The sequence below is a fragment of the Coenobita brevimanus genome, chromosome 29 (genome assembly GCF_032717465.1).
Source record: "Coenobita brevimanus isolate Jiangsu-jjx chromosome 29, ASM3271746v2, whole genome shotgun sequence".
NCBI classification, from domain to species: domain Eukaryota; kingdom Metazoa; phylum Arthropoda; class Malacostraca; order Decapoda; family Coenobitidae; genus Coenobita; species Coenobita brevimanus.
This window is the reverse complement of record NC_136982.1, coordinates 40,249,323-40,261,661: the sequence shown is the minus strand read 5'-3', so window position 1 is coordinate 40,261,661 and position 12,339 is coordinate 40,249,323. Positions and strand designations below refer to the sequence as shown.

Below are 12,339 nucleotides of genomic sequence, written 5' to 3'. Positions count from 1 at the left end.
AGCTTTTTCACTGTACTGTACCTGCATGAGTGCAATACTGTACAGGTCTTGAGTTATATGATTGGGTTGCATTCCTGGATAACCGATTGGATAACCATTGATTATATATCAAAGACATTATAACATGAGTTCAATGGGGATACATTCCAAGCCAATGGTCAGCCACCAGACGGAAGTGTAATAAAAAGATTTCAATTCACATAAACTGGTTCCTTGTTTGGTCTAAGTCTTCTTCAAGTGTTCCCCACAAGATTGGGGGATGGTTGGTATCCATGGGCTCTCACTTGTCATTCTCAAGAGCAGGTGGATCGGGTGAGGAAGGTAAGGGAGAGGAAATGGGAGAGCACCCGGGAGAGGAAGTGGGAGAGCACCCAAGAGAGAAAGTGGGAGAGCATGCGGGAGAGGAAGTGGGAGAGCACCCAGGTGAGGCAAGTGGTGAGTAGTCGGGTGCAACAAACTCAGTGGAGGCAGATGAGGCAGAGCGAAGCCCAGATGTTAAGCTTGTTGATGGCCTCAGCCCTTCTGGTGCCCTGCATGTTGATGGCCTCGACTCTTTTGATGCGCTGCTTGTTGATGGCCTTGATGGGAAGGAGGTGATGCTGGTTTGCTTTAGTGCTGTAATTCAGTAGCCAAAGGCCGATTAGTATCAGTTTTAGGATGTGAGAGGTATAAGTAACTGGTAATTGGTATTGTATTGGAATCAGCTTATTCCTGTGTGGTTTACACTGTACAGTATACACATACTGGTATTTATAAAAGTTTTTTAAAATATAAAACTGTATGGAATACCATATTCCTTCCATAATTATTACTGGTAGACAGAGTCATCTAATACTAACAAAATTAATGTAATGTTCACTGTGGACGATGGAGGGAACTACTGACTGTCCACATTCTGTTTACCAGTTAGTAGTGTTAAGATCACTGACTTGATGTGATGTTGGTGGGTGTAAGAGCTGTGTGAACATTTTAGGTACACTTTATTAAAAAATATAATCTCTGTACATAATTATTAGTTACTGATCATTGGTGCAGTGTACCTTTAAGTAAAAGTAGGTTCTGCACATCATTTAAGTTGCAAACATTACTTGTTACGTGATTGCTCGCTATGCGATTATATGCTTATGATCAGCCATTTTTCGCTTATACAATACGCTTGTTCTGATTCCCCTACAAAGCATCACCAGTTGCCGATATGCAAGCTGACAGCCATTTGTCTGAGCCAAAATGGCTGCTGGTGTTTTTTTACATGTGCAGACTCCTGTTTTGAGTCATACAAGCAGGCCTGATCTCTCCTGCCAACCCTATGAAGGACTTAGTCACTCACGTGTGTTCCTCCCCTGCAGTCATCTCTCCCGTTATGCATTCTAGTACATCAGGTTCTCTCTCATGCCTTGCCATAACTCAAGCATTGTAATCCTTACTGTACGATTTTGCCATCACTTGAGCATTGTAATCATTACTATGGTATTTAAAGCAGAAAGTGAACTACTGGTAAATCTATCTGTTTATCCATAACGAGGTGCCTCAATCCCGTGAGGGGTAGCCACAAACAAATCTCTTCCATGTCGCCCTGTTCCCCACCGTTTCACTGCCCTGCTTCCAGCTCACACACCCCCTCTCTCATATACCTCTCTTCATCCCTCCATCTCATCCTTAGCCTTCCCCTCCCTCTCCCTCCCTCCAGCTCACTCTCATACACTCTTCTCACCAGTCTCTCGCTCTCCATCCTCTCCACATGGCCAAATCACCTCAGTGTGCTTCTCCTAACGCTTTCTATTGCATCCACATCCACACCACAACGCTCCTTCACTTCCTTACTTGTCAGTCTGTCTCTCCATGTGACTCCACATGTGCCTTTCAAATGACTCATTTCCACTGCTTTCACTCTTGACTTGTGTCCCTCCAACAAGTGAAATATCTGTAGCTAAAAACTTCATGTCTTACAAGCTTGGTGTTAATCAGGGTGCTGGGGCTAGTGGCAAGCCGGGTGTTAGTGAAGGTGCTGACCTAATGTCTTGAAGTCTAAGCGAGTAAGGAAGAGCCTATCTCCAGACGTTAGGTTGGAAATTGTTAAATGCCTTAAATAAGGCCAAGGAGCCGGTGCTATAGTTAGTACTCTCAGCTTGCCCCAGTCATCTGTATCAGCTGTGATCTAGAACGTAGCTGCAGTGCTAGCTGCTAGGGGGCAGCTGTACTCCTTGACTGCCAAGAGGTTAATGAGGGCACAGGGCCCTGTTATGGAGGAAATGGATAGGCTTCTTGGAATCCAGATTAAGGACCAGAACAGAGCAACATGCCCCTATACTTCTTAAAAGAAAATACCACATGGTTTATTGCCCCTTGTATCCACCTCACCCCCCATCCTCCTTGTATCCACCTCACTCCCCCTCATGGTTTGTTGTCATCATCATCATCATCATAATCCAGACCTCTTTCCCCACATGAGGATGGGGTGAACTAGAATCCAGAGTGCAAGAAAAAAATTATGAAAGGAGAAACTAGCCAAAAGTTTATCCTATTAAATGTGCCACACTCATTCATTTGCTATTCAGGACCCAAATATCCTGACTCCACCCCACAGGCATCATCATTCACAGTTATGCATTTCATATGACCCATTAGCTAAAGTCTGTCCCACAAATGTCACTTCACGGGGAAAAAATAAAGGTGTCAAACCCATCATACACTATTTCCTCCAAAATTCCAGTCAGCTGTGTCCACTGTCAGTTCCCTTGCCTCAGTCACCCTGCATACCCTACTTTCTCACAGACTCATATACCTGTACCATATCTGTCCACCTTCTTGTCATGCCATGCCTCCTTCCACCTTCAAATGCAAAGATATATGTCACCACTCAATGAACACCCCTTCTCCCCACATGCTTATACCATCTAAGCACGCGCTTCAGTTCTGGTGTCCACAAACTTACTTACGCTTATACTCCATTGAATGTCAGTTGTTGCTAGTTTTTATTTCTTTCATAATTCCATCTTCATTAAACTGATAAGACTTTACTTGGTAAAACTACAAAATCGTGTAACAAACTGTAACAGCTCCGGAATTAAGGTACAGTATATTACTTGTCATGTAGACTTGAGCATTACAGATATCCAAAACACTCAGTAATTCCTTTAGTCTGATAATATACCGGCATATGTAATTTATTCTTGCTACCTCCAGAAATTTTATTCAGCCAGAGAAATATTTTGAACTGGAAGTGTTGGGTACAGCCTTCATTTTCCCCATCACTATTATGGTGCTTTTTTAGACTAAGTAAAATTGTCTGATAGTAGGGAAAAAAAAAAAGTCACCAGATTGGAGGGCATAAAAGTTAAAATGTAAAGAAGCAAAGAGTAACTACTTGTTTAGATCATGTCAGAACTTGTATATTGCACAGTATGTTGCTGTAGGTTTTTGTACTGTGCTGTACCTGTATGAGTGTAATAATTACCAAGTATTTTAGTTTTACTTTCAATAAATTTTGCTCTTCATTAACCACTTGAATCCAAGAGTATACTTTTTAGTTTTGCCTTTCATTGTTACTTAGTCTCACACCATTTTATTCTCCATGTCTGATAATGTCCCATAAACATTTTTATGTTAGAAACATAGTTTCCATTCAGCTGAGCTGAATGATTATGTTACACAGTTATTGTAAGTATTTGCATACATGTGTAATGAACACAGTTGTTAAATTTAGTGTTGTGTTTCTGCTTGACCAACTATTACACAACAATAATCTGTAGTCCAGTATTTATACTTCTTCACGTTGCATTGTATTTCTGGTAGTGTACTACATTTTTAACCCCTGCAACCTGATGATGTATTTTTAAGTTTAATTCTTGCTACCTCCAAATGATTGTATTCACTTTTACTAGTGAATGGGTTAACCCCTAAACCGCGGGGTTGTTTTGGCTTGACTTTCTTGTCTCATGGTCATATTCACACTCCGACAGACTCTCTAAAAATATTTGCCAAAAATCAGTTATTAGTCCTAGAATATTAAAATTACATATGCATATGGCACATACCTTCAGCTTTCTCCTGGGATGTTTGTTGAGCCTTCGTCGAGTACCGCAGGACTTGTGGAGACCTCTGAAGTTGGGTAACGAAGTCTCCACTTTACACTTCCCGACAACCCGTAATATGATTACCACAGCCTGATATTATCACTAGAAACACTATTCTATGATTTTCAAATAGTTTGGAATCCATACTCCCCCCCAAAAAAAAAACTGTTAAAGCAATGAAAATTACTAGCACGTATGACCTTCCCACTTGCACTCGTTCGCCGCTGGTGTTCTGTCATTTATTATTCATAAAAACACTCACACTTTGTATTTCTATTACTGTATAACACTTATATATATATCTGCAGTCTTTATCCATAAGTTTCCTTCAGTAATAGTAGTTTATTGTCACTGTAGGCATTCAATTTCTCTTTCATTAAAATACGTAGCATTCACTTTCTCATCCTGTATACTAGCGTTGAGAGCGAATTTGTCCCTTTCACTTTCACTTTCATAACTCCCAGTATTCATACATGCTAGAGTGAAACTCACTTTCAATGCTTCTAGTATAGATACTCGTATTCTTATATTACTACTCATTTACATTTCTATTTACATTCTCTATTTTATCTACATTATTTACATTTCTATTTTATTTATACTGTGTTATGCATTGTCACTTGCAGTAGCTTATAAAACTATTTTCCACTGTTCACTTATATTTACATTCATTGCTTTCACTTGCTGTTTACACATTATTTACATTTCCACTTGCACTGTGTTACTCACCAGAAAGATTGTAGTCACTCTCCATCATTTTCATTGATAAATTAGCCAGTTCACATTCACAGCAGTCACTTAGCCCTTTACCCCTTTCCACACGAGGATTAGTAGGGGGTAGAGGTCACAGGGCTCTTTGCATGGGGCTAAAGAGCTGCGGAATTGGACAGGCGCGAATCCGACGTGGTTTCACCTTGAAAGACGACAGTAAACTGAATACAGTGTGATGGCCTAGGGGGAGTGCAATGCTGCCAATGTCAGCTTGGTTACAGCTGCAAATATATACGCTATGAAATGATTGGCAGGAAATCTAGACAATACATAATAAATTAGGTAGTTGAAGGTGAATGTAAATATCACTTAGGCTTCTCCCTTTCTTTCTTATATATATTTTTATTACGAGAATAGATTATATGGCATATTTCAAGGGGAAATAAACTGCGAAAATTAGCGAACGAGTGCACGTGAGGTGTTGTCTGGTGATTAAATTAGCCAGTTCCCAGTGTATGGCACTATCACTTACCTTATTTCATTTTTGCATATATTATTTGGTATAAGAATAGGGCATAGGGCTTATTTCAATGGATGAAATCAGTGGAAAATTCCAGGGAGGATTTACTTAGCACAGCACGGCCAGGCAAGCGAGAGGAGAGGGTAATGGAGGGGAGGTAGGGAGGGGAGTCAAGAACGGGGAGAAATGGCTAAATTGTCAACAATGGATGGGAGTACAGATGAGATTAGGAGTGCTGACTAGTGTTGGACGTTGGCAGTACTGATAGATGATACAAGCCACCACTTGAAAGCCCAGGCGAATTCAAAATAACACAGAATCACAAAAGTGACGCCCCGCGGTATGATCCCTTGCTCTCAAGCATCACAAAAATGATGCCTTGCAGTTAAGGGGTTAATGGAGGCCACATGGAACCCTACATTTCAAAGATTCCCCCTTAGCTGAATAAACTCACCTGGAGATGACAAAAATCAAATAGAAGAAATAGACATCCTTTTGTTAAGGGAGATTTGCCTCTTCCCTTCTGTGATTTTTTTTTTTTTAACCGCCAGATGATATTTTTTACTGAAGTGGTAACCACCAGTTGATTTTTATTCAAGTTATACCTGACTCTGTTAATGAAGAGGTTAATGAAGGCTATATCTAACTTGTCCAGTTAAAAAAATTTCTAATAAAATTATAAAATAAATCTGGAGGGAGCAGATGTACAGTAAAATAGATGTCAGTATAGTGAAGAGGGTAATTCCGTCAGTCATATGATGCATTTTTTGTTCTGGTTGTATTCCACTTGGGGGAGACTCTTTGAACTGCAGGGCTAGATGTAGCCTTCCCTGAATCTTTCACTAATCAACATCCTTCCATGGTTGAGTAAAATTGTTTGGGAGTAGCAAGAGTAAAATTTTAAAATGCTATTGAATTTGTTGGGTTATATGCTGGCGTCGTAATGCTGTAGGTGGATACTTGATCGTTGACTCCTGTTGACCTCAGGATGACAGACCATCAGAGAGTGGCTCACATCCCACCCTGCCCAGTAGGCCTGTGGTAGTAAACAAACACAGCTTAAGCAACAAACCAGCACCCCCTAGACCGCCCTCCATGGCCAAACCCACCCTTCCTCCCAAACATCTCCTTCAGGTAAGGAATTTATGGTAGGTAAGGAATTCAGATATGAAAAACGGAGAGTACATTGCATGTCGGTCATGTGCTCTTAAATACCACTACTTTTTCCCCCTACATTTAGTACTTAAATTAGAGAAGTTGGCTAAACAGCTATATAAATAGCAATTAAAATCAGTTAAGACGATTTTCTGTAATTTACTGTAGACATAATACCATAAAAGACTGACTAAAGAGGCATCTTTTGATGTGGGATTTCTGTAGCTGGTTTACATTTATATTTGGTTTTATGATGCTGGGGAAGGATATATTTGAGTCCTTTGGTATAATTGTAGGAGTGAGACAAGGGTGTGTTTTGTCCCCATGAGTATTTAGTACTATATATGGACTTTAGCTACAAGCCAAATGATTTCCTATAACCAAAATTATGGTAGGTCTGTTCTCCACAAGCAGAAAATACTGCCCAATTATCATACAGATCAGTTGCCCTTTAGAACCAATAAAATGCTTGAATGTGTGTAGTAGAGCTATTTGCCTGTGTCAGGCATGTGCAAACTGACTTCTGTAGTATAATTCATTCATGTACCAATTATTGTGAAAAATGTAATTGGTGATAGTGTACAGCTGGCATAATGCTGTTGCTTCTGATGGAAGACTGATATTGGTTCATTCATTCATTCATTCATTCATTGCCAGACGCCATGTATCCCAAACGGGGTGGCCAATGGCTTAGAGTTAATTGTTTTACAGGGAGGGGCACTAATCCTCCACCAACCCCACTTGACACATAGGGATGCCAACAGCATCTGGTGTTCCCAGGCGGTCACCCATCCAAGTACTAACCAGACCCAACGTTGCTTAACTTCGCTGATCGGACGGGAAGCGGTGTACTCAACGTGGTATGGCCGTTGGCAATTAGATTATATTAATAGATGCAGTGTCTCCACATGATAGTGTAAGCATGCCATATGGGAGAGCTGCTCTGTGTTTGCAGTATAGATTGATTGATTTACAATATATTAATTCAAATTTTTGCTTATTCCAGCCCAACGGGAACACGCATGGACCAAGTAAGCCTGCAACCCGAACCAACAGCATGAAGGAACATCGGACATCCAATGACTTGGATTTCCAACAAAACCACAGTGGAATAAGCGACGACTCCAGTCACCCTCCTGCTCACACCCTGCCACCCAACCGTAATGCCCCAGGTGGTGGTCGTGGCTTGGTTCGCCCACACACTGTTGGCAGACAAGAAGGAGCCAACATTGCCCGCTCGATGTCTCGGCCTCCTGTTGTAAGGCCGCCACCCCCACCTGGCCGACCCACCGTCCCACCACCCAGTCAACCCCCACCACCGCCACCAAGCCGGTCAATTGCATCTTCAAATAAGCCAGAGGTGAGTATCAGCTGATTTATCAGCTGATGCAGTGATGTCTAATTTACTGTAATTCTTGTTGTTGCTAAACAATTTTATATAGCTTTTTTTTTTTCTTTTCATATAACTTATCACCATCCTCCATAGACCCATTATCTCTGTATGACTATATTGTCTAAACACACTCTCCAGTAGACTCCCCCACATCAGATCTTACAGGAATCAGTATGTTCCATATCATACCCAGTCAATACAACCCACACATACTTTACCACAGCAGCCCAATTTCCACTGCTCTCAAACTTTGCTTTTCATTGCTATGCCATATCAAAGCCTGAAACTCATAAATAAATTTAGACACTATCACACCATGCAATGCTCATACAGCCCCCATACTCAGTCTTCACCAGTATTGTCATGTAAAATCATCCCAATTTGTAGTTATTTAACATTAAAACAATATACTCTAGTTTTGCATTGGAAATGGAATCAGGATTGCATAGCCTTGGGTGATGTGTGGGCATTTGCATTTGACATGCGAAAAGATTTCTTTCTTGATCCTACCTCACTCCATCTCAGGCAGGAATTAGGGCTGGGCTTATGATAAGGATGTTGGTCATAATGATAGTTTTGCTGAATCCCTTCACTACAATGATGTATTATTCATTTTATTGTTGCTATGATGGCAATTTTATTCAGCCTTGGAGAAACATTTTGAACTGGAGGGGTTAGGCAAAGCCATCATAAGCCCCTTCACTTCAAAACAGCCTTCCTAAGTCGAGTAAAATCATTTGGAGGTTGCAAGAATATATTTCAAGTATGCATCATCGGACTGAAGGGGTTAAGCTTGCATGTGGTCTAAAGGTATCAGTTAGGGTGACAGTCATGTGCAAGTTCAAATCCCTAAGAAGTGGCAGTAAGTTTTTAAATTATGTATTGTGACTTTAAGCATATGCTGGTCTGTCTGTTTATCAATCTGTCTGTCTTGCCATATGCCTTAATCCCATGAGAGGTGGCCACAAACAAATTGCCTCCACATCAGATTATGGTAGCCTGGCATTGAACCCCTACACCTTGAAGGGGTAAAAGGGGACTAAGTTTTCCTCTTATTATACATTTACATTAATAAATAAGGAGTTAATCCATACTGCAGAATTGCAGTAGACCCTTTGAAGTTCTTTTTGCAGCCAAAATACATGTTTAAACCCCTCCCCCCTTTTTAATGTATGGGTTTGGAAATAATGGTATGGAGATTCCTGAAAGGTGTGGAGTAAGGAGGTCAGCTTTTCAAAGGGTAGAGAAAAGTGTGTGCTAAGGTGGTATGTTTATGTGTTTATGTAGAGACTGAATAGGAATAGAGTGGTGAAAATGTTGTCTGAGTTTCAAGGTGAGAGTTGTTGATAGGGTGAATAGGTATGATTGTTGTTGATCAACCCCCAGTCTGTCTGGCTGAGCAGACTCATCAACAGCAGGCAAGCAGCGGCCCCTGCAGGGCATTCCCGTTAAGTGAACCGATGTTCCCTTGTGGATGACATTGCCCTTCAACAGTGAGATGCAGGGAAAGGGTGGAAGTTTGGTTCCTGGATGGATGCCACATTTGCTTCACTCCACCCAGTTAACAGGGGCACCATAGCAGGCTCCACAGCACCCCATTATCTTATTACAGTACTCTCTCGATTATACGAAATTCATGGGACTTTCAAAACTTTGATTAATCAATTTTTACATATTTCTGGTGACAGAGGAGATTCCATGACATAAACCAGTGACAACCCAGTGATGCAATAAATATACAAGACCCAGCAGGGCACTTCCAAACATTATGCAAATATGGCAAGCGACCCGACACTCGCCAAAGCTGAAGCATTGTAAACTATCACGGGTGGTGCAAAAAGGGCCCACTGTTTGAAATTTCAGTTGGAATCTCTTTCTTTGGTAAATTGAATTGAGAATTAATTAGCAAACCCTTTGGTTAATTGCATTTTCCAATTGAAAGATTTTCATGTAATCGAGACTGCACTGTACATGGTTACCACCCAGCATGGTAAATGGTTTCTTGGGTTACAGGAAACCATTGGACTATCACTCAGCATAGAGCCACGTGAGGTGGAAAGAAGAATACAGTAATAAAAAGTGGATTGATGATAAGGGAAAACTAGGAACAAAGGAAGGCAGACCAGGGGCATACCTAGAGATTTGGGGGCCTGGGGGGCTAGGTTCTTTGCGGGGCCCCCATCCTGGAGGGGGGGCCCCGCAAAGAACCTAGCCACCCTCATTCGCAAAACTTATCTAATATCTCAGCCGGGATTGTCGGGATGATAAATATATATATTTTTAAATATAAATAAAAAAGCTTATAAATTTTTAAGGCTTTTTTTGGGCCCCCCCTAAATTGGGGGCCTGGGGGGCAATTTCAAACAGCCCCCCCTGCCCCCCCCAGGTACGCCACTGAGGCAGACACAAATAGAATGATACGGTAAATGAGAGTTTAAGGAAATGAGGTGTAGAACTTGAGGAAGCTAAGTCACTGATAAGGTATCAAAATTGGTGGATGATTAATTATGAATGGGATGGTAAAAGGCTATATTTAAGTGGGTTTGAAGATGAGAGGAGGAGTGGATGGGGAGGGAGAGAGAGAAAAAAAGTTGTCCATGATAACTGACTCTGTGAGAAAGTGGATTATGAAAGGTGCATTATTAAATGTGATAATCTAATTTTAGTCTGTATTTCCCAGTTTACTAGTAGTTGTACCATGAGCACCCATTACTTTATTATAGTACAAAGATGTACAGTCAAGGACAAAAGTTTATTTATTATTCCTCTGCAACTACCTCTCACGTATGGCATGTACAGTATGTCACTTTCCTCCCTGATACACTAATATCAAAGACAATCATCTGTGGGCAGAATACATAGAAAACCTCTTACAGCTTTAGTAGTATTAGCCAGTAGAGCAAAGTGAGTAAGTAGAAGAGATGAAATATTACTGTATATGAACTTTTGTCTCTTTTCAGTCAAATAAATAGGGTATATCATAACACTAGGTTTGTGTATCCCCCATAACAGCCCCCTGGCGGCATACCTCCACCACCTCCCAGTCGAGGGTCTTCAAAGCAGCAGTCAGGTAAGCACACCTCTGCCTCCACCTACTATGGCACCCTTCCCTCGAAGCTGCATGAATCCTCTTATTCTTACTACAGCATGCGCACTATGTCCATGGACTCCCCTCCCTACAGCTACCGGAACACTCCAGACTTGTATTCACAAACTCGTAGTCTCTCCTTGGATTGCCAGGAATGTGCTCAGGAAGGTGGTTGTGAGGTGTGTGCAAGAGAGGCAAAAGGGGAATCCTGTGAAGCATGTAAGGAAGAGTGGCAGGCAACGCAGTGTCGTAAGTGCCTTGCGGAAGATGAGCGCAAGGAGCAGAAAGTGTCTTGCTTTACAGCCTGCAACCCTCGCACCAGCAAGACTCTGCCACCTATCTCCAGAAAGTCCAAGAAAGATGCTCGCAAGAAGAAGCTGGAGACAAGACTTGCATCACAGAACAGTGTTGAGGAGGAGATATAATACTGTCAATATCTATTAAAACATATTTTTAACAGAGGCATATTGCATGCCCAGTACAGTATATCTTTAGCATAATTGGTAGTCCTTTATATACTAGTGCATATGTACTATATTTATATTTATTTACATAGCTCTGTGAATGAGAGATGTTCTTCTGTACATATTGGCATCCTACAGTACAGTATTTGTTTTGTGACTGATACTGCTCCTTTATAGTTTCTGAAGAAAAATAACACTCTATAACTGAACAAAGATTAATAGATTTTTAGAGTAAAGATACAGGTAGGCTTTTTGTTTAGGTATAAGTAATTTTTAATGCAGGTCATTGATATCATTTATAGTTTCTTAGTTAGTAGTTCAGATGAAGTTTGTCATTTTTACCAGTTAACATTTTATAATTAGATTTCTCTTCTCTTTGACTGTGATTAATGTATACTATCCACATCTTGTTTACTCTTCTGCTGCCTCTACAACATCTGTGGGCCCAGTTTATGAGGCATATATGATCTATTGTGATCTCTATCGAGCATATTGCAATCTCATATACCGTAAGTTGCTTTGATGTTGGTGTAGTAGTTTGTACACTTGCAGTGCAGACTTCCATAATTTTTCCTACCCTTTTCCTGGCTTTTTTGTTCCTTTTTATTATGTTAGTGCTAATTATTCATTCTTTATATTAACGCTAATTATTCATATGTCATAACTAAGATGTATAGCAGACTGTAAGAGAACTCTGAAGTGGGCTGGGTTTTCTCTTATTTAACCCCTAGACACCAGGCTATTCATAGTGGTCACCCTGTCAGTATGACAAATTTTCACAAAATTGCTTGTTTTCAAACCTTTATATCTCAGAGAGTATAGCAGTTATGGAAACTAATTAAAAACCATAAACAACTCTTTTTCATGCAAGTAAAAGCAAGGTGGTCATGTCGATGAGAAAGGACAAAAAGAAGATAAGTATCTTCTGGCGAGCA

At 40.7% G+C, this 12,339-nt stretch overlaps 1 protein-coding gene and 1 non-coding gene across 2 annotated transcripts in view; one reads left to right on the top strand and one right to left on the bottom strand.

Annotated features, from left to right (window-relative positions):
- Positions 1-12,339, top strand: part of LOC145395059 (uncharacterized) — a 288,850-nt gene that overhangs the window by 241,252 nt on the left and 35,259 nt on the right. Inside the window, exons 8-10 of the mRNA XM_080268814.1 lie at positions 6,300-6,438; positions 7,466-7,819; positions 10,865-10,922. Coding sequence (XP_080124940.1) covers positions 6,300-6,438; positions 7,466-7,819; positions 10,865-10,922 — 551 coding nt within the window. The remainder of the gene's footprint in view (positions 1-6,299; positions 6,439-7,465; positions 7,820-10,864; positions 10,923-12,339) is intronic.
- On the bottom strand, positions 7,215-7,333 carry LOC145395138 (5S ribosomal RNA). The gene has a single exon (XR_013896564.1). It is a non-coding gene; the product is annotated as a 5S ribosomal RNA (ribosomal RNA).